Source organism: Polypterus senegalus, chromosome 16 (assembly GCF_016835505.1).
Source record: "Polypterus senegalus isolate Bchr_013 chromosome 16, ASM1683550v1, whole genome shotgun sequence".
Classification (NCBI taxonomy): domain Eukaryota; kingdom Metazoa; phylum Chordata; class Cladistia; order Polypteriformes; family Polypteridae; genus Polypterus; species Polypterus senegalus.
The window spans coordinates 21,872,529-21,895,029 of record NC_053169.1 but is presented as its reverse complement, the minus strand read 5'-3'; the positions used below and the strand labels follow the sequence as shown (position 1 = coordinate 21,895,029).

At 37.8% G+C, this 22,501-nt stretch overlaps 1 protein-coding gene across 1 annotated transcript in view; it reads left to right on the top strand.

The window, feature by feature from the left end:
* The window catches only part of LOC120516974 (calpain-1 catalytic subunit-like), a 102,997-nt gene that overhangs the window by 54,260 nt on the left and 26,236 nt on the right, over window positions 1-22,501 (top strand). Inside the window, exons 4-16 of the mRNA XM_039739015.1 lie at window positions 420-538; window positions 627-760; window positions 2,521-2,689; window positions 4,151-4,234; window positions 6,245-6,330; window positions 8,392-8,466; window positions 12,803-12,963; window positions 15,959-16,128; window positions 16,901-16,912; window positions 17,843-18,054; window positions 19,142-19,181; window positions 20,722-20,787; window positions 21,427-21,484. Of these exons, the coding sequence (XP_039594949.1) occupies window positions 420-538; window positions 627-760; window positions 2,521-2,689; window positions 4,151-4,234; window positions 6,245-6,330; window positions 8,392-8,466; window positions 12,803-12,963; window positions 15,959-16,128; window positions 16,901-16,912; window positions 17,843-18,054; window positions 19,142-19,181; window positions 20,722-20,787; window positions 21,427-21,484 (1,386 nt within the window). The remainder of the gene's footprint in view (window positions 1-419; window positions 539-626; window positions 761-2,520; window positions 2,690-4,150; window positions 4,235-6,244; window positions 6,331-8,391; window positions 8,467-12,802; window positions 12,964-15,958; window positions 16,129-16,900; window positions 16,913-17,842; window positions 18,055-19,141; window positions 19,182-20,721; window positions 20,788-21,426; window positions 21,485-22,501) is intronic.

The window sequence follows — 22,501 nt, the reverse complement described above, 5'->3', positions numbered from 1 at the left end:
GACTAAACACTAAGGAGAAAGAACGGCAAGAGCGCGTCAGCTGCAGAGCTCAGTGGAGCGAAATGAAGCGAATGAAATGACGTGACTGGGCGGGGAGATGATCACGTGACTCCCCACCCGCCTTAACGATCCATCCCTCCACAAACACAGCCTCTCGGATCCCAACTCTCCTTTATATGTATAGATAATGAATATATTAATATTTTTTTAAGATATAAATAAACACTGTACAAAATAATTAAAAGGGGTTAAAAATCAGGTAGAGAACAATGATTTGAGGTTTATTAAATGACATATTGTGTTTAAAGTGTGGTAATAATGAGTGCTGGTTTGCTAAAGAAAGCAAAATGTAATTTACGCAACTTGTAAATCCTTTTGAGAGTTCAGCTTTTTATCTTTATCTCTCTTTCTGGTGACAGGTGACTGCTGGCTCTTGGCTGCAATCGCATCTCTCACACTCAATGATAAGTTACTGCATCGTGTAGTTCCCCATGGGCAGACATTTGAAGGAGACTATGGTGGAATATTTCACTTTCAGGTACAGAGATGTTATCTTCACATTACTTAAAGACATTTATATCCCCTCTGGCCATATTTTGAAATGTAATTTTGTTTTTATTTTTCAGTTCTGGCAATTTGGAGAATGGGTAGATGTGGTTATTGATGACAGATTGCCGGTAAAGGATGGAGAGCTGGTGTTTGTCCACTCTGCAGAAGGGAATGAGTTCTGGAGTGCCTTGGTAGAAAAGGCTTATGCCAAGTATGTATTATGGGTAAAAATTCTGGGAGTCAGTCTTTATACCACACAGTAGCATTAAAAGCATGCACTACTGTAAAGAAGTTTACAGAGTAACAGATGTTAATAAATGAGCTGTTGTTGTTTTGAATCCTTCAGAATGTTGTACGTCTAATTTTCAGAAGATTTCTGAGCATTTTTAACATTAACATTTTTATCATTCTGGTGGTGACACTACTCTAACACTATTTTAAGAATGGCTGGTTTTCATGGTCATTTTGTGGAGTTTCTGATGGCTTTGGCTGCCTTGTTTACTGTTGCCATGTGACTTACCTTGTCATCACGCTCCGCCAATATAAGATGGCAGCATGCAGCAACTAATTTCCTAGTGTTCTGAAAAAGAAAAAAAAGAATGAAAGAATTACACTGGTTAGCAGGAAGAAAAACAAGCTGCAGTACAGTTTTTTGAAAAAGTTTCACACAAAAAAATGAGATTAAAATTTTTCTCTTTCATCACAACAAACTACATAGGGTAAGTAACCTCTTTTTTTATAGCAGTATTCTTTTAGTGCTCCTTTCATACTGCTGATAATAGGAAACAGACAGACTACTGTTAAAATAAGCTGAAATGGATAACTGACTGAATAATTTGCAGGACCACAGTTGAAATAAAGAAGTTAAATTATAATAGTGACAATAGATTTGTGCAGGAATCATGCGTCAAAGTAATTTTATGCCATCCAATAGTAATTCAGTCCACTACAGAGCCAACCTTTTAAACATTTAGGGATAAGTCCTCAGGATATCCAGAATTTCAAAAATGAGATAAGGATTTTATTGAATATGACAGCTTATTAAGTGCCTCTTATTTATTCCTGATTGATTGTTAAAAAAAAGCCAGTCCATATGAACATACTTTTAAGTAAGGCCAAAGTGACAAAGAGCCAAGAAATTTAAGAAAAGGAATATTCAACAAGATAAACAAAGGTCTGAGCTAAAAAAATCAAAACAAGCAAGTACCCAAGACCTACTTTTAGTTAGAAATGTCAAAAAATGAATAGCCGAAGCCCTGAACTAGTTAAAGATCCTTTCCATAACTATATTAGAATTGCACATCATCGCTGATTCAATGAAATTATTAAAAAACATACATATCATGTACTGTGTAGTGCTATCTTTTATAATGATGGTGCAATGACTTTGTAAGCCATAATTACTATAAACAAAACTGCCATGACCATGGAAAACAACCACAAAATGGCTGCAGTTGTTAAACTGTTGGAACACAAAATTATGTGAAACAACTGATAAAAATAAACAAAGCATAATAAATAAGTAAACATACAAAAGTCACAGAATTCATATTTCTAGTGTCAGGAAAACATTCATTCTACAGTATATTGCTGTTAAATAAGGCCTGGTAAATAGAAACAGTCAAAACATTGTCAGTGCCAGTCTTGGTGTTATTATGGACTGTACATTTACAGTAGGTATTTAAATGTCTTCTGGTTATTTACTTTGAACCTGTACGTGCTGAAGAACACTACATACAGCTAGAATAAACTAAAATAATATGAGACAGAGTGACATTACAAAAACTATGGAAGCTGGTTTTCTCACCACAGAATAACTTGACCATTACCTAAACGTTACTTTAAGAATTTGACATGCAGAACTGTAAAGCTAAGACTTTTCTTAATATTTTATTTTATTACCTATGAAATGTAAACGTATGTGCTTTAATGTAATCACTGAAATGTTGAATTGCCTTTTTGTCTTTACAGGTTGAATGGGTCTTATGAGGCGCTTTCTGGAGGCAGTACAACTGAAGGTTTTGAGGATTTTACAGGTGGTGTCTCAGAGATGTATGAATTACGCCGTGCACCAAAAGATCTTTTCAAAATTATTCAGAAAGCCCTGGATAGGGGCTCTCTGATGGGCTGCTCAATTGATGTGAGTGAAGTTTTTTACTGTCAGTAACATTTTATGTTTAACGTTGATAAAGGAAGCATCTAATGCGTCATTAAATTCATTCTGAGTAAAACATAATACACAGTGACGGGACTAATTTCTTTCATCTGTGATCCTTGACAGAGATACAGGGCCAGAAACCCTGAATATTTAGTCCAGTGCCTGGTCAACACAAGTATAAGAGTCCCAGTTACACCATGTTAGTCTGCCTTGTACTGCAACTCACAGACTGCAAACATGCTGTTGGCCTCCTAATCATTATACACAAACATTCTGTTGCATGAGCAGCAATGAAGTAGATAGTTTAGACCAGTGGTTCCCAAACTCGGTCCTAGGGACCCTCTGTGGCTGCAGGTTTTTGTTCCAGCCAGATTCACAATCGGTGATAATAATCGATAACAACTGGTCTCATTTAATTACCTGGTCTTTTTTACTCTTCTCTTATTCTGTATTCAGAAAAACACAACAGTGTGGTTTTTACATTTATAAGACATTTAGAAATATTTCTATTTTTTGTCTAAAGCTATAAATGCTTTAACTCTCTTTTGTTGTTTTCCTATTATTTTCCCTTTTTCCTGTGTAGTTTGCTCCCTTCATTTAACCCTAATAGTGACAATTAACAACCAGCACAGCAGTCACCCAGGATGATGAAAGCAGCAACGACTGCAGAGTCAGACCCGCTAATTAGTAAATAATCAATTAAATAACCAAAACACACAGAATGACAATTACATTGAAAATACTGTTAATGACTAAAAAAAATACATATTCCCATATAACTGCTTATTACTTTTTAATAAAAATCTACCAAACTTGGTATGTAATTTCTACATTGACTCCAAAACACAGAAACTGGGAAATGATGACTCACTTAATTAGACTAAGAGTTCAATGAAAAACAGAAGGTGGTTGGAACAAAAACCTACACGGTGGGTCCCCAGGACCGAGTTTGGGAACCACTGGTTTAGCAATATTTAAACCAGTGGGGCAAATAGTCATCCAAGAGCTTCTGACTCTTATCACTTTTGTAGGCTCCCTATATTTTGTATCCATATGCAAGGCATGTAACAGCAGCTGTGCCCTGTAAGCCTCCCATCTATTGAACCCTTTTTAGGGTGAATATCACTTTGCAAGCTTGACATAGTTTCACAATATGAAGACAGTTTTGACAGAGCTGGGCATCTTGTGCTATTAAAATGTAACTGAAGGCAAGAACACAAATATTAATTGAACACAGTTCAGTTGAGTAAAGTAAGTGACTTAGCCTGCTGAGCCAAAACGATTGTTTGTTTAGCCCAGCCACCCTCCTTCAATGTCATGACTTACTGCTTAGTAACCAGGTTCGACCCCTTCTATAAAGTACAATATGAAAACAATCTTAAAAATTAAAATGCCTCAAAAAACTCGTTCTTTTCCTAATTGCAGTACTTTTTTGTTTTACAGATCACTAGTGCCTTTGATATGGAGTCTGTGACATTCAAAAAGCTGGTAAAAGGCCATGCTTACTCAGTGACAGGAGTTAAAGAGGTCAGTGAAATATTAAAGATGTCTTTATGAGTTTTAAATAAAATTACTTTTTGTGTACTTTAAATACAGGTGCATCGCAATAAATTAGAATAACATCAAAAAGTTAATTTATTTCAGTAATTCAACTCAAAAAGTGAAAGTCATATATTATATAGATTCATTACACACATGGTGATATATTTCAAGTGTTTATTTCTTTTCATTTTGCCGATTATGGCCTACAGGTATAAAAAAAAAACAAAATTCAGTATCTCAAAAAATTAGAATATTGTGAAAAAGTTCGATATTGTAGACTCATGGTATCACATTCCACTCTGCTAATTAACCCAAAACACCTCCAAAGGTGTCCTGAGCCTTTATTAAATGGTCTGTCCATCTGGTTCAGTAGGCCACACAATCATGGTGAAGACTGCTGACTTGACAGTTGTCCAGAAGACAGTCATTGACACCCTCCTTAATGAAAGTTGAGTGGAAGGAAAAAATGTGGCAGAAAAAGGTGCACAAGCAACAGGGATAACCACAGCCTTGAGAGGATTTCAAGAATTTGTGGGCTACAACTGTCACAGCATTCCCTGTGTCAAGCCACTCCTGAATCAGAGACAACGTCAGAAGCGTCTTACCTGGGCTAGGGAAAAAATGGACTGGACTGGACTGTTGCTCAGTGGTCCAAAGTCCTCTTTTCAGATGAAAGTAAATTTTGCATTTCATTTGGAAGTCAAGGTCCCAGAGTCTGGAGGAAGAGTGGAGTGACACAGAATCCAAGTTGCTTGAAGTCCAGTGTGAAGTTTCTACAGTCAGTGATGATTTGGGGAGCCATGTCATCTGCTGCTGTTGGTCCACTGTGTTTTATCAAGTCCAAAGTCAGCCAGAATAGCCATCTACCAGGACATTTTAGAGCACTTCATGGGACATTTTAGAGCACTTCATGCTTCCCTCTGTGGTCAAGCTTTCCTGCAGGACTAGCCACCTGCCCACACTGCCAAAAGTACCAATACCTGGTTTAATGACCGTAGTATCTCTGTGCTTGATTGGCCAGCAAACTCGCCTGACCTAAGCCTGATACAGAGAAAGATGAGAGACACCAGACCCAACAATGCAGATGAGCTGAAGGCCGCTATCAAAGCATCCTGGGCTTCCATAACACCACAGACTTATCGCCTCTATGCCACGCTGCATTGATGCAGTGATTTATGCAAAAGGAGACCCCCCAAGTATTGAGTGTGTACATGGAGATACTTTTTAGTAGGCCAACATTTCTGTATTAAAAATCCATTTTTTATTGGTCTTATGTAATATTCTAATTTTCTGAGTTACTGAATTTTGAGTTTTCATTACTTGTAAGCCATAATCCACAACATGAAAAGAAATAAATGCTTTAAATATATCACTCTGTGTGTACTGAATCTATATAAAATATGAGTTTCACTTTCTGAATTGAATTACTGAAATAAATTAACTTTTCGATGATATTCTAATTTATTGAGATACACCTGTACATTGGTTTCAGCAGCTCTGATGCAAACATTTCAATAGTACAAATTCAGTGAATTGTCAAAACATTTCTATGTATATCTTGAAAGACTCCAATTAGTTCTTACTATGATGAAAGATGGACGCCATGGAATAAAGAATAATCAATAAACGATACCTGTGATACAATGACTGGTGTATGTTAACAGTTCTGAGACCATCAAATTACCTAATGAAGAGCAATAGACCAAAGTTTCTCAGAGGATCTCTTATCTTCATTTCAGATATTTAGATTTATACATAATACAGGATTACAGGCATAATTGACTTTATTCAGAAAAAAACAGTCAATTATAAGTTTAGCTATCTACATATAATGTTAATGATTATTTGTATATTTTGTAAATGCAGTGTTGGACTGTGTTTAGTAAATGACTGATAGGAAATTTACTATTTTATGGACTGACTTGTTGATAGTGACTGATCAATTGTAAAAAAAGCAAGAAGAATACTGCACAGGAGCACGGTCTTATTTTGTAGGTAAACTATCGTGGAGGTATAGAGCGACTGATTCGCATCAGGAACCCATGGGGTCAGGTGGAATGGACTGGGGCTTGGAGTGACAGGTATGTTGTTGTTTTTATTGAGTTTTCCAAAGCTACCTTTATATATCTTTTTTTTTTATACTTTTTGCAGATTGCAAAAGAGGTCAACATAATCTAGTAAACATCAGTCTTGGGGGCTATTTGAAAACAAGTGTTTCAGGAAAAGGGGACAAAATTGGTAATCAGAGGTGAAGAACTCAGAACAAAATACAAGCGAGTTATAATTCATTGGTTACAAAAACCTAACAGCTACGTTAGACTGAAATTCAACATACAAAAGAGTCTTAATACACTTCTAAAACAACTTTGAGGGAGTCTGAATTTCAAATGGACTTGTGCAACTCATATCACCAGCTAGGAGCTACACAATGAAAAGAGGCTGGATTGAGAAACCAACCATTCATTAGCAAACTTGAGTTGTCAAGAATGAGCATAGAACCTTACAACTGTCTCCACATACTGTATACTGTATAGGTTTTGACACATTGACTACTTACTCTGTACGGAAGCACCAAGATTTTTAATCTAATCCAGGGAGCCAATATAGTGATCTTAAAAGAGGAGTGATGTGTGCCCGCCTCGGCTGGTTTAACAGAAGACATGGCGCTGCATTTTGAACGATCTGCAGTGGCTTGGTGACACATACCAGCTGAGAACTGCAGTGGTGACAAGATCAAAGCCAGAGCCAGGAGTACGTGCTCCATCCGATGCCATCTGATCTTGTGGATATTGTATTGAGTAAATTTCTAAACTTGCTTAAGCAAACTCAGGCTATTATAATTGAAACATTTGTAACTAAATCCACAAGGAGATTTAACACTTGTTTTGCTGTTTGGCTTTGTAAATTACACTATTAATAAACAAAGCCTATGTGTACAGAGGCATCATTATACATGTCAGTGCTCAGTACAGAACTGCTTTAATGGGCCCCTCCTCAGCCTCACAATGCATTAGCTATATTTGGTTCAAGTCATTATTGATTCCTGCCTTCTGTAGCCCCACACGGTTATTGCTGATGCTCATGCAGATATTGTTACTGATGGCGCCCTTACATAAACAATACATATCTGCCCTTGCTTATGTGTGTTAACTTGATGGTTCAATGAAGTGATTACAGTCATGTGCCAACTTATGGACAATCAAATTGAGGCCATTCACCTTTTCCGCCAAGTGTCATAGGAAAACAATAAGGTAATAATAGGGCTTTTGTTTATCGTGTGTTTGTGGCAGTGTTGCCAGCTCTAGAATGATACGTACTCCATAGAAGCAGTGAGAGAAGCAGAGGTGTAGCTGCAGGGCACCAGTCTCTCATCTTCCTTCCTGTATTGATGATGCTATCAACAAATGGCCACAAACTAGTAATACTGTAAGTAAAAAAAATACATATTATTGCTCTCACAGAATACCAGTCTTCTAGACACTGAGTGGTCGCGCCATGCAGCATTTTTTTTTTAAAGTAACGCTTCATGCAGCTGGCATGTCCTTTTTGTTTTAGATCTCTGCAGATGGTTTCTACTTTATTATTCATTCAAGAAGATAGCATTGCCTTGTAAATAGTAATACATCGTTCATTATTGTTATTATTTCACAGGGTCTCATACTGTTTATTTTCTGACCCTTGAAGGGCCCTTCAAGATTTTTGTTTTGATCCAACCACTGCTGCTCCAACAGGATAGTTATGGATTTAGCCCGCACTGCCTTCCCTAAACGGACCCAGTGTGCAGTCGCAGAGGCTCAAAGATCGGTTTGTGCTACTCCAGTACTGACAGTTAAAGTATGCATACTGATGACTCACACCAGAGCCACAGGGCCTCAGTTGCAATGACCTGTACACTTTGTGAAAGACATACAGCCAATTCAACATAAGTCCAAATGGCCGGTACAAAACAGAGACGTAAGTTGGCGCATAACTGTAGTGGTCATTGAATATTGTGTATCAAAGATATGTTTTTTTTCTTTTCTAAATTGGATGCGTGGTAAGCATCTTAAAATTTCATTGTCTTTTAACTTAATGCCACACGAGATTTGATTCCTGGAAATGTTACTGTATCTTTTTTAATGCATCTTGCTTCTTTTTATCAGTGCTTCTGAATGGAATCATGTTGATCCTTCTGAAAGGGAAGATCTCCAATTAAAAATGGAAGATGGAGAATTTTGGTGAGCATTCTACAAAAGGATTTTTTTGTTGAAAGCTTGTTTTAAATTAACCTAACAGTAAAGTTGAATTTAGGTTTAGTTTTTGTTTCCTCTGCAAGGAATGTACTTTTACAGTATATTTTGTACTCGAGGTGGAGATGCACACCTTCACCAGAGCTATGTTTTTATCCTGGAAAGTTCTGGAGAATCTCTGGTATCTTTGAAAAATGTGTCCATCCTTATGAGTCTTTACAATGTGGTAAAAAAAATGTGTACATGTTTTGGCTTTTTTGTTGTCACAAGTGCTGTCATCCAGAGATGATGAGAAATGTTCTCTCAACTAAGGAACACTCTAGTGTTACTTAACATTAAACTTCTGTCTTTAAAAGTTTCTCCAGAACAAAGGCTGCTATATTTCTGATCATATTTCAAGAATATAGGTCTTCTGTTGTTACATGATTAATCTTCAGTTCCTGAAAATGTAAATGATAGTCATCAAGGTTATCTGTGCAACCTTAGCTGACCAAGATCCTCAAACTTCAGATCTTCATACAGTAAGGATAAAATGTGCTGTTTGTGAGCGACTTTCACAAATCTGAGCTGTCCTCCATCTCTTATTTGTTATTAGAGGCTATTGTGAAATATAGCTAGATTTCCAATAGAGAAAAATAAATGTATAAAGATTTTTTTATCTTTAAGTTATCAACAACTACTAATAATAATTTATTTTATAACATATTTTCTATTTTTTGAATGCTTTTTGAAATCTTACATCTGAATCTATGCAATAGATCCACTCACTAGTCATTTTAAGTCAAGCTTATTGTCATATACGTACTACAATGAAATTCTTACTTGTACAACTCCTCAGAACAGTTGATAAAAATACAATGCCAAAAAAGTGCAAATAAATAAAACATATAAATATAGTAAGTACTTAATATAGTCCTGATTTGTGGTATTGAAAATTGAGAGTGGAGCCAATGAATTTTAAAGGCCCATTATATATACATATATTTTTTTTGTGCTGTGGAGTGCAGTCCCTGAAGTTGCACAATAAACATCATAGGAGCGCCACTGTAAAGATCGTTGCATAAGACACAAGATTTGCAGGTATCTAAAACAAATTTGTGTGTGGGTTTGTATAGTAGTGCTATGTAAACTTCATAATTTCTGACTTTGGGCTTCTGTTTCTTTAATTTTTGGCTTACGATTTTTCATTAGATGAAAGAGAGGCTTGATTGTTTGTTACGATTTTTGACTAACTTAACGTTTTCATTCATTCAGTTTGCCTTTCTAAGTGTGAGGCTCAAGAAACAAGTATTATATATACCATGTTTGTTATGTTGTAGTATTTGTTCTTGTAATTGAATGTTCAGCAACCTCACAACTTGTGGGTTGAAGCTATCCCTGAGTCTACCGTTACCGCTAGCTGTTAGTGTTCTTGTTTTGTTAACCGAGTTTGAGTAGTGCCTATTTCTTTGCTCCTCCACGATGTGTGCCTGTGTTGAGGATTATAACAAGGTGCTAAATTTCTGGGCTCCCCTGGAAGCTAATCCCAAACTTTATGGAGAGATTATTCTTCAGCGCTTGTTTGAAGCCAATCCAGATGTTCAGAAGCTGTTCCCCAAGTTTGCTGCCCTTTCCAAGGAGCAACTGCAGAACAATCCTGACCTCCAGACCCATGGGGGAATTGTTGTCTGCAAGCTGACAGAATTTCTGAAAAAGAAACAGGAACACAAGGAACTTGTGAGTGATCTGGCAAAAAGTCATGCCCAGCAGCACAAGATCCCTCGGGTCAACTTTCAGATCATCAGTGAAGTCATTGTCATAGTGGCAGCAGAGAAGATTAATGGCTTTGGTCCTGATGCTCAAACAGCAATGAAGAATTTGCTGAAGGAGTTTCAAACTGAAATGGGAGCTTGCTATGATGAGCTAGGATTTGATAGATGATCATATTTTGTGTAATCTTAATCAGATGCTTTTTTTGAGCTCCTGTATGAATAAAACTACAAAAGTGAAGGAATGCCTGGCGTTTTCTATTTAACTAACTGATTCCAGAGGCTGTATCTATTCTCTAGAGTGTTTAGAAGCTAAAATCCTCCTTTCTAGACAGAAGGTGGTCATTAACACCAAGATTTCTACCCCAATGGTACAACAATGTGTAGACCATTTGGACTTAGGTTCAATGTCTAAATGACAACTACAACAACTCTGATCCAAAGTGAGGACTGAATGATCTCTGAGGTTCTCTCTCTGCCTTTGGTTTGATAACTTCAGTAAAGTGGTGTTGCTACTGTACCATCTGTCCACTCCATCCTGAACTAAAGGATATGGATGGTTTCACATAACCCTGATTGGCATCTTGAATTTTAAAATTCAAGGAAAAAGCCGTCTAGCTCCAACATTCATTGTGCCTCAGAATGTACGTGCTAACCCACCTTGTCTGAGTGAGGGTTTTTACTGCTCCGTTTGTTTCCTTTCCCACCTCCAACTGGGGTTATTTTAGATTTTTTTTTTTTTTGTCCAGACTCTACAGGCCAACTTAAGTGGGCTAGATGCTTGTGCTATGGCAATGTGCATTTGGCTAAATTATTGCCAAGATCTAGTATTGGAACAGTCTAGGCATTGGGCTAGCAGTGGATTTGCTGTATATATGCCACTTAATGCTGCTGCAGTGGGTGTGGTTAGAGCTAATAAAGGGGCACAAACTTATGAATTAACAGAAGTGGCTAACTTGTTTAGTATGGTGGTGACCATTCTAGGAATAACTTTTTTTTTATATATATATGTATAAAACCTGATGCTGCTGGTTTGTAAAACATGCTCTGGCAGGTAATGCTATTTTCTTTTTTGTAGTAAGTACTGTGGGTGTCATTTTGTACAACCCATGATGCAGGTGGTTAAAGTCAATATTGTGATCACAAGGGCTATTGGAAAGCCAAGGTTCTGTATTGTCTATGTTTAATGGATTTCCTGTAATGAAACATTGGCTTCTCACTGAAAAAAAAAAATGCCCAGAGGGGACTGGGCGGTCTCATGGCCTGGAATCCCTGCAGATTTTATTTTTTTCTCTGGCCGTCTGGAGTTTTTTTTGTTTTTTCTGTACCCCCTGGCCATTGGACCTTACTCTTATTCTATGTTGATTAATGTTGACTTGTTTTATTTTCTTACTGTGTCTCTTATTTTTCTATTCTTCATTATGTAAAGCACTTTGAGCTACATTCTTTTGTATGAAAATGTGCTATATAAATAAATGTTGTTGTTGTTGTTATGAGTGCCAGTGGTCCTGTACCGTATGCCAGAGGAGTGAGAAAAAGCGGGTGTGCAGGATTACTGAGGTCTTTATTAATCCTGTTATACATGTCTTGAACAGAAGGCAACTGGGTACAGGTCATATTCTCTGCTACCAGAGCTCACGCTCTGCAGGGCTTTATGTTCTTGAGCTGAACACGTGATAAACCAGCATGTAACGCATGTAGTGTGGATGTACTTCACTGTGCACAGGAAGACCTCAGGAATTAACTTCATTGGCATGAATGTCAGTCAGTCATTGTCCAACCCGCTATTTCCTAACTACAGGGTCACGGGGGTCTGCTGGAGCCAATCCCAGCCAACACAGGGCGCAAGGTAGGAACAAATCCCGGGCAGGGCACACACACACACAATTTTGGATCGCCATTGCATCTAACCTGCATGTCTTTGGACGCTGGGAGAAAACTAGAGCACCCGGAGGAAACCCATGCAGACATGGGGAGAACATGCAAACTCCACGCAGAGAGGACCCGGGAAGCGAGCCCAGGTCTCCTTACTGCGAGGCAGCAGCGCTACCACTGCGCCACCGTGCTTCCCTTTAGTATGTTGAATAATTTAAGCATTGCAAAATGTAGTAAATGCATCTTCTAACTTTGAAAATGACAATATGTTTTGACAGGATTTCTTATTTATTCATTTGTTCTTCATCCCTCTGACAGGAATGATGGCATGGTTTATATGTTTGAGTTTGGCTGCTTCCTTCTCTATTTAATCTGTTGTCCTAAAAATGTTTAAAAGTCTAAAATAAAGGTGGGCCATAATTGGCTAAAATGTTATCTGAGATTTTATAATTGTCAGTTGGGGTTATATCTTCTCAATTTAAAAGTTAATAGCATAACATGCCATTATGAAAATTCTGGTTTCTGCATTTATGGTGCCCATAATAGTTCTTTATTGCATGTATATTTCTAGTCATGTTAAATTTTATCAACTGTTACAACTTAAACATATTGATGTGAATATTGTACCCACCTGGCTGTTTTCTGAAGACTAATGAATGTATCATAATTTATTCCAAATGCATTCATTTGTATCCATACAGGATGGCTTTCAAAGAATTTCTGACACAGTATTCAAGGCTTGAGATCTGTAACCTAACGCCTGATGCTTTAACAGAAGACGCTCTTAGCTACTGGAACACAATCAAATTTGATGGCGGCTGGAGGCGAGGCAGCACAGCAGGAGGCTGCAGAAATAACCCCAGTAAGAAGAAAATGATAAAGAATAAATATCAAATCCTTTATAAAGTTTCATATTAACTATTGCACAGCACATTTTGCATGTTAAACTAATATTCAAAAATAGAATAAAGGTAAACTGGGATTGTTCTGATTCAGTTTGTTCACTATTATTATCTTGCAAAGGGGTGTAATGCATTGGAAGTGCATTAATTGTTTTTTTTTTCCCTAAAACTGTTTCTCTTAATAATACCTTTGTTGTGTTATTTCCCAGTATGTACTACGTAACTTCTCAAATACTATTGCTTTTTTTATCACTAAAACATTACTTATTATAATTTAGTAGCAGTGTCTGCACATTGTGATTTTCTCATCTGGAAACAAGTAGAAAGAGATTCAGCAAGGGTATCCTAATGTCCTAAATATGAAATCTTAGTATTATAAGTGCAGCACACAAAATGGCCAAAGTATTATGGGGCATTCAAAATATAGCAACCAAATGGGCCACAATTCTACTCCATCTACCCAGAAAAGGCACATTGTAGGGCAGACAGAGTTTGAATTTTCCAGGCTGGATTTGGCATATATTGGGCAAAATGAGCTTTGGATTTAAATGTTACAAAATATATATGTAAAGTCACTAAATATAATCAAAATGATCACCCAAGAGGGGGGATTACTGTAGAAAGATGAGTGAGAGAAAAAAAACTTATTGAAAGGAGTTTCATTTGCAAAAATCAGAAAATATAATAAAATGCAAAAAAGAAGCAATCTGAAAGTTAACAACTTTCAGTACAAAATATTAAATCAAAAACCTTAGACAGAAGCCCCATGTATAATGCCTTCCATAGAATTCACACTAAAACATGGCATACGGATAAAACCAGAAATGTGCATACACTCAAAAAAATTCAAATACATAAAACTGTGAGTAATCAAAGTTCTACGCACTTTCCCTTTATAAATCCCAATCAACATGAACAACATGATTTTTAACACAAGTGCACAAGCCTGCAGCACCACCCCAGAATTTTGTCTATTTGAATATCCATCCATTATCCAACCTGCTATATCCCAGGGCGAAAGGCAGGAAACAAACCCCGGGCAGGGCGTCAGCCCACCGCAGGGCAGACACACACACCCACGGGACAATTTAGGATCGCCAATGCACCTAACCTGCATGTCTTTGGACTTTGGGAGGAAACCCATGCAGACTCGGGAAGAACATGCAAACTCCACGCTAGGAGGACCCGGCAAGTGAACCCGGGTCTCCTTACTGCGAGGCAGCAGCGCTATCCACTGCGCCACAGTGCCGCCGTCTATTTGAATATGCAAATCAATATAAATAGCCCCTTCCTTTCAGTGTTTTGTTAAAAGACAATAGCAAAAGCACATGTAAAAAGTGAAGAATTTCAGTGAATGCGAAATGGAGGTCCTGCTCAGTGAAGTGGAGGCAGGGAAAACCTACCTGACCTTTGGTGGCTTAAGCAGGGCAATAAGCAACAGAAGGAAATTGATGGAGTAGCACCGCATGATGGAGGCATTCAAAAATTTAAGTTTAGAAAGTCTCACGGTGCCTGAAATAAAAAAGAGGTGGTCAGACATCAAAGTCAACATGAAATGACAAATCACAGCCCACCATCTGAGTGTCAATACCACTGGAGGAGGTAGCAGAATTCCAGGGCTCACACCGTTTCCGCAGTTATTGGCCTAGACACTGATAGCCAGCATTTTAACATCGCTCAGTCAGTGGGTTGGCGAGTGGGGTGAGAAGCCATGCCTTTAGCTGGTACCTGCTGTCACTTAAGTAGTCGTGTTATATGGTTTCATCATACAGAGAACTTGCAATTTTGATCAAAGGGGAGATGCACTTTTGCATCATAGATAATTTGCACGTAAATAGAGTGGAAATGCTTTATATTTAAATAAGAAAATTAATTCTCTGAAGGTGCCTTTATAGCAACGTGCATACAGTCGACCACTGTGATTACATTTGGAAAACCTGACTTTGCTGCGAATTGTGCATTGATGTTTGCCTGTTCAACCACAGTGTAAGGAAATCTTATATATAATAATAATAATACATTTTATTTATTTGTAGGCGCCTTTCTAAACACTCAAGGACACCGAACAACAGATAAAACACACATTTTAAACAAAACTAAAATACAAAAATATCTAGATAATAAATGGATAATATCAACACATACACTTGGCAAAGCATGACTCAGTGATGACTGAGAAATACCCAATCGGTCAGCTACTTCACGTTGAAAAGCTCCTGTCGTTAAAAACCTGAGGGTGGACAGAACTTGCAGAGGTGCAGGTAGAGCACAATGCCTCAAAGTCTAACTTTATAAAGCCAGTCCTAGTTCAGCACGCAGCTTCAAGAGGATATCTCTTGGAAATGTAAATCGACAGATGGCAGTCTTTATCATTGGACAAGAAATCAGTATGATCTCTACGCACTTACACAAATATAATGAAAATAGGACACATTTTTGTCCATTTCTTTTTTTTAGCATAGTTCAAGTAGTAATTTCATCAGCATTTGAAAGAAACAATGGAAATGAGAATTTGCTGGAAAATGCAATTTTAAGGTTTCAAATTGGATGGGTGGATGGAAGATCTTCTGTAGCATTAACAGGTTGACCTTTAAAATGGCAGAAGAGAATGGATTTAGTAACACTATGAGTCTTATATATCACTTTATTAAAATATTTAAATATCTGTCTGTAAAGAGGGATTGTTGATGATTTGGCTCGTGTGCAGCCCCCACAAGAGTAAGGGGATTTGGGTGGCCACCTTCTTTGACTAGAAGAAATGGAAAATAGATGGATGGATGTAAATATTTATGAAGTGTATTGGGGAAGAGTGTGTTTGAATATTTAATGACACATCAGTGTTCTTATGTTTGAGAATGTACTGATGAATTTTAAATAGCCACAAGTTGCTGTTTAAAAAACAGGTGTTTATGTCAATAGGAAGATATTTCTTTATTATTTTATTTTTTTCCGTAGACACGTTTTGGATTAACCCTCAGTACAAAATCACATTGCTGGAGGAAGATGATGACCCTGATGATAATGAACTTGCTTGTAGCTTTCTAGTTGCCTTGATGCAAAAAGACAGGCGAAGGTATAGACGCCAAGGACAGGATATGCACACCATTGGATTTGCTGTTTATGAAGTGAGTTGTGGTCCATTAAATTAATATTTAACTGCATTATAAAACACTGCTGCTTCAGGAATCCCATATAAAGATTATTTGCATAACATTATTCAATTTAACCCATAAAAATTATAGCAGAATTATTATCGGCAGTATATGCTTCAGGGGAGATGTATTTGCTTGGTATGTATGCTGTATGGCCAAATGTTTGATCAGCTGAGCAGAAATTTCCGAAATTGACTTTTGGAAAAGGTGGCATCCTATGACATTGCCAGTTTTAAAGTCACTGAGCTCTTCAGTATGACTCATTCTACTGCCAGTGTGTGTCAATGGAGATTACATGGCTATGTTCTTGATCTAATGAACCTGTTAACAAGGGTCCGGGTAAACCCGCAGAGCCCAGTGATTTGGAGGGATGTCCACATACCTTTGGCCATATTGTGTATATCCAGGTGCTTGCTGCAGGAATAGATACACTTTTCCAAGTGTTGTTTGTTAGGATTGTAATTAAAATAACAGTAAAATAAGGCCAGCATGGATAATTGTACATTTTACTTTTAAGCTGTTGCCCTAAAACAGTAAAACTTCTTAGCTGAAAGACTAAGCTATTATAACGTTGTTTTTGTTCATGGTAATCTTAAACTCTGCCTAGGGGCTCTAAGTTAGTGCGTTCCATTAGTTTTAATTACAGTCAATTCACATTGTTGTAAAAAAAAAAAAAAAGTGAAGAATCTGGATGCGTGATTTACTAATTTATTAATGTTTGTGTGTTTCTTTTACCCTTTCACAGGTTCCTGACGAGGTATGTACATAACATCATCTACAATATTTAAACTCATACAGGTCAGAGCCTCCATTCTTACAATTACTAACACAAAATGCTTTTCTTTATGTGCCTAATAAGAGCCTTTCTTGAGACATTAACCTTTACATTACATTCAGTTTTATATTTTTATGCAGATGGATTCCTATTGATATTTCGCTATTTTTAAGGAAGCAGTCCACAAACAGCAAACTGCAGATAAACAATACAAATAAATAAGCAGATAATGACAACAGTACTAGATCAAGGAATCATATAAAACATGCACAAATTTCCATTTTTAAGGATTTAACAATACTTGTTTTAAGAAATATTATTGTTCAACACCAAATTTAGCTGTTCTTTTCCAAATAAAAGAGCAAAACAGGTAAAAGCTATTTTTCTGAACCCCATTAATGATGATAGATTAAACAATGTTACATTGAATGTAAGTTATAATTAGATTTATACAACTTGAAGTCTGCAAAGTTCATGTAGGATTTTTGCAATTCAAATGTTATAAATAGAAGTAAGTAAACCACATAAAGCAAACAAGCCTTTGAAATCCTACTGGCAGTAAAGACACATAAGAGATGTGTCCATACTCTGTGATGGACAGCATGTGACACGTGTTGTTAGGGCTGTATGTAATAACTGTCACCATAGTCAAGCATTGGTAAAAGTAGCAAAGGGAGTGTCTGCTGTTCATTTTGTGAATTTGCTTCATGCAATTCAGGGTTTTGGGGAATCTGGAGCCAATTCTAACAGCAACATAATGGATGGCAGCCATATTTGATTGAAAGTTTTCAAATGTTTGTTTCAGTTTGTAGAACAATATTGTTAGTGCTGATTCCTTCTAAAATTAACAATATTTCTACTTTTTCTATTGAATAATAAGATATATTCTAATTGCATATATGTGTCTTTCAGTACAAGGGTTGCCAGAATGTCCACTTGAAGAAGGACTTCTTCCTGACACATGGCTCTTGTGCTCGCTCAGAAACATTCATCAACTTAAGGGAGGTGAGCACGCGCTTGCGTCTGCCCCCAGGCGAGTACATAATTGTTCCATCTACATTTGAACCAAGCAAGGAAGCTGACTTCGTCCTGAGGGTGTTCACAGAGAAGCAGTCTGAGACAGAGTAAGTATGAATTGTGATCACAATAAAACTAAAATATTAACTAAACGTTAACTAACACAAGGCGGAGTGGTGGCGCTGAGACTAAGAATCTGCACTGGTATCTGAAAGGTTGTCGGTTCAAAATCTCATCACTGCCAGAAGGGATCCTACTCTCTTGGGCCCTTGATTAAAGCCGTTAACCTGAAATTTGCTCCAGGGGCGCGTTACAATGGCTGACCCTGCACTCTGACCTCCAAAGGTCATGAATACCTAAAATTGTATCAAAAACTCACATACACAAAAATAACTTATTGGATACAGGAAACCTAGATATTGAAGCATTGATTCTGTGAGGAAAATGGAGTTTGGTTACGCAGGGAGGAACACTAATGGGAAATGGGGTTGGTTGCATGACTGGCCCTCCACTTTCACCCTTCAAGACTCAGTAAGAATTTTCCACTGTTTCACCTATGGAAATCTTGTTACGACTTTTACTTCCTCTTCAGTCAAGTTTGTATTCTAGTTGCTTTTCCTGATGTCACGAATGACGTCAGCAGGGCTGATCTTAGGACCTCTCTAAACCATTCAGTCAGAAGTAACAACAGGTGGTGTGTACAAAGGGTAGGGACTTAATCAATGTGAGTTTACTGGGGATTCCACATTTGTGGGGAACAATTGCAAGCCCCAGTCTCCATCACAAATGGGGTTCAATGGCTTACCCACTGCTCTTTCTTACTTGTCGCTCATGCACGATAGGCCTTTCATCATTTTTATTTCTGCTACACATGGCTATGAATATGACCCCCTAATGTCGGTCCCTGCCCCATCCCGTGGCCTGCAGCGAGAACCTTATCCATGAATAGGCAAAATTAGACAATGGGAGTCGCGAAATGGGTTACACTTTTCTAATAGCGGATAAACAAATCTGCAGGAAGGATTTACTGTGTTATTTTATTAAATATTAATGTCCTCTTAAATGTAATATTTAAATGCTTGCATAATGGGTTAGAGTGGACAAAAACGAATATGTATACTGTTAATGACATTTTGATCTCTAAATTTGTCAACTGCAGCTAATAAGCTTGTGTTTTTCTTTTTCTTTTTACAGAGAACTAGATGAACAGGTCACAGCTGATCTAGAGGATGAGGTTGGTAAACTGATTACAAAACTAACATGAAAGCGTTTATATATCTCTCTGTTATAATAAAAAAAATCTTGGGTCGAGACGTGATCTTCTCGTAAAGACATTTTGACATCCCGCGAGATTAGACTTTACAACCTTTGGAAGCAAGACCTGTGAGATGGTCACTTTTGCACGTCCCGGCTTACTTACAAATAATTTAAAACAAGATCACGGACATCTAACCTCTCAGTTGTTGGAATGCTTTTGGCAGACACACTTCATGTGCTCCCAGCTCTTAAATACATTCTAGATGGCACGTCAACGACTAAGTGAAGAAGAAAGAGCAGCTATTTGCAAATTCAGAGAATAAGGAAAGTAATAATCAGCCTGGACCAAGTGGAATTGAAAACCTCGTAGGTCCAATTGGGGTCAGAAATAAAAGACTTCATAAAGATGTTCAAAAACTTTGGTGCGATACACATGCAGAGCAAGTTACAGATTATGAAAGTTGTAAAATTCGAAAGTATCAAAAAAAAAGACAGTAAAGATCGCATTAGCACATACAAATGGAAGTTATTACTTGGTGAAATAACGGAACAGATCGAATATACAGTATGGACATAAGTGATATGTCAGAAGTATGTAGATATTGTAAGGCTTTAAACTTTACGTCAGAGACTTGTAGATTGTCTAATTCGTGTTGCCATCAGGAAAAAGTAGTGTTGCCTCCCAATGAAGAGGTGTACAGTGCATCCAGAAATTATTCACAGCACATCACTTTTTCCACATTTTGTTATGTTACAGCCTTATTCCAAAATGGATTAAATTCATTTTTTTCCTCAGAATTCTACACACAGCACCCCATAATGACAACGTGAAAAAAGTTTACTTGAGGTTTCTGCAAATTTATTAAAAATAAAAAAATTGAGAAATCCCATGTACAGTACATAAGTATTCACAGCCTTTGCTCAATACTTTGTCGATGCACCTTTGGCAGCAATTCCAGCCTCAAGTCTTTTTGAATATGATGCCACAAGCTTGGCACACCTATCCTTGGCCAGTTTCGCCCATTCCTCTTTGCAGCACCTCTCAAGCTCCATCAGGTTGGATGGGAAACGTCGGTGCACAGCCATTTTAAGATTTCTCCAGAGATGTTCAATCAGATTCAAGTCTGGGTTCTGGCTGGGCCACTGAAGGACATTCACAGAGTTGTCCTGAAGCCACTCCTTGGGGGAGAAAAAAATAATATCACATCACATTTGTCATATAATCCCCATGTCATTTATCCAGTCATCTGATCAAAGCTCATACTTTTGTTGCTAAGGTATTTCCGGAAAAATCAACACATGTCATAAACAGGAAACTAGAGCATCATGGGTTTGCCTTTTTGAACTGAAGATCCACCTCTGCCCTTAATTAATTGATCAAAAGTCCTGTCTTCAGTTAAAAAAAAGTGACGCCTGGGAAGATTCCTTGAAACAGTTAACAGTTTCGGTGAAGTACTATTTTTGTCACATTTGAGAATACAGTGAAGTGAATTAAAATATGACACGTTCTCTTTCAGGAGGAAATGACAGAGGATGATGTTGAAGACTCCTTTAAAGCCATGTTCCAGCAGTTAGCTGGAGAGGTACTTTACAGTTTTCAATATTTTGAGTGTGCTTTTGTCTAAATCACTGGTTCTCAGGTTCAGTCCTGTGGGACTGGAAGCTTTCATCTGAATCAACTTCTGCTTTTAACGCGACTCCCACATTAATTAAGCAAGCTCTTATTTCACACATTTTGTGTTTTGCTTTCCTTGCAGAAGGTCCAAACCTGTGTTTGCTAAATTTGTATTGAAAGGTAGCAAACAATTATGTATGTATTGTTAGCAGGTGCACCCCTGCTGGAAATCAGTCAGTTAGTCAGTCATTGTCTAACCTGCTCTGTCCCCTAAGGTGGGGTTGCCAGAGCCTGTCCCAGCTAGCATAGGACGCAAAGCAGGAACAAACCTTGGACAGTGCACCATTGAGGGTAATGTGTATTCATTATCTCGATGACATTATTAGAAGTAGGCTTAAGCATGCATCCTACAGTTCTTCTTTTCCACAATGTCACATAAAAGTTTGAAGTGCATGCCAGAAAAGAGCCTGTGGAGCACCCAAAGCTACCCAAAGTGAATTTGGTGGGTTAAATACACTCTTGTGTATCCAGTAAACTATGCAAGTTGTACATTTTGTTTGCACAGGGAAACCAAAGTAAAAGTTTTTTGTTTTTTTTTTAATTTCAGGACATGGAGATCAGCGTGCATGAACTTAGAACCATTCTCAACAGAGTTGTGGGCCGACGTAAGTATTTAAGAAAATGATAGCTTGTCTTTTTTTTGTAAAGTAATTTTATAACAAACTGTACAGTAGGTTGGAATTTTTAATCCCAGCCACTGAAAGAGTTTCATTCATTCACATCGGTGGCACATACTGTATATCTTTTTATAGCTAGAGAAACCGCACATGCCTGACATTTGAGCCGTTTCTTACTTATTTCATTTTACTCGTTACTGTACTACAATGTGACACTTCAAAAGTAGCACAGCATTCCTGTGGGGCAGTGAGTCCTGGATTACACCTGTGTCATCTGGTTTTAGGTCCGGCCAGTTTGTTACTCGCAAGTTTGCAACTCAATTCCTAGCTTAACTAACCTCAGAATTTATCCATCCATCTATTATCCAACCTGCTTTATCCTAACACAGGGTCACAGGGGTCTGCTGGAGCCAATCCCATGCCAACACAGGGCGCAAGGCAGGAAACAAACCCTGGGCAGGGCACACACACCAAGCACACACTAGGGACAATTTTAGGATCGCCAATCCACCTAACCTGCATGTCTTTGGACTGTGGGAGGAAACCGGAGCATCCGGAGGAAGCCCACACAGACACGGGGAGAACATGCAAACTCCACACAGGGAGGACCCAGAAAGCGAACCCGGGTCTCCTTACTGCGAGGCAGCAGCACTACTCACTGCGCCACCATGCCGCCCACCTCAGAATTTAAATTTCTATATTTACAAACTAAATGTAAAACCAACAAAATGCCCCTGTAAATGGATGCTGAAATTAGCAGAACAAGTTTGCCACTGTTTAATACACTGGTTAGAGCCAAAACCAGAAGGTGCAGCCTGGCATTCCAAGACCAAGTTGAGGAAATACTGCTCTGTAGTGTCAAATTCATAATTATTTTTTATTAGTTATGCCTTTAATAGAGAGGATTATAAGAAAAATAATTGGTCTAGAAGCTATGTAGAAATGAACAGCCAAGTCTATCCTGGAACTAAAGAATATCCTGCACAGTCAGGCCAAGGGAAGTAC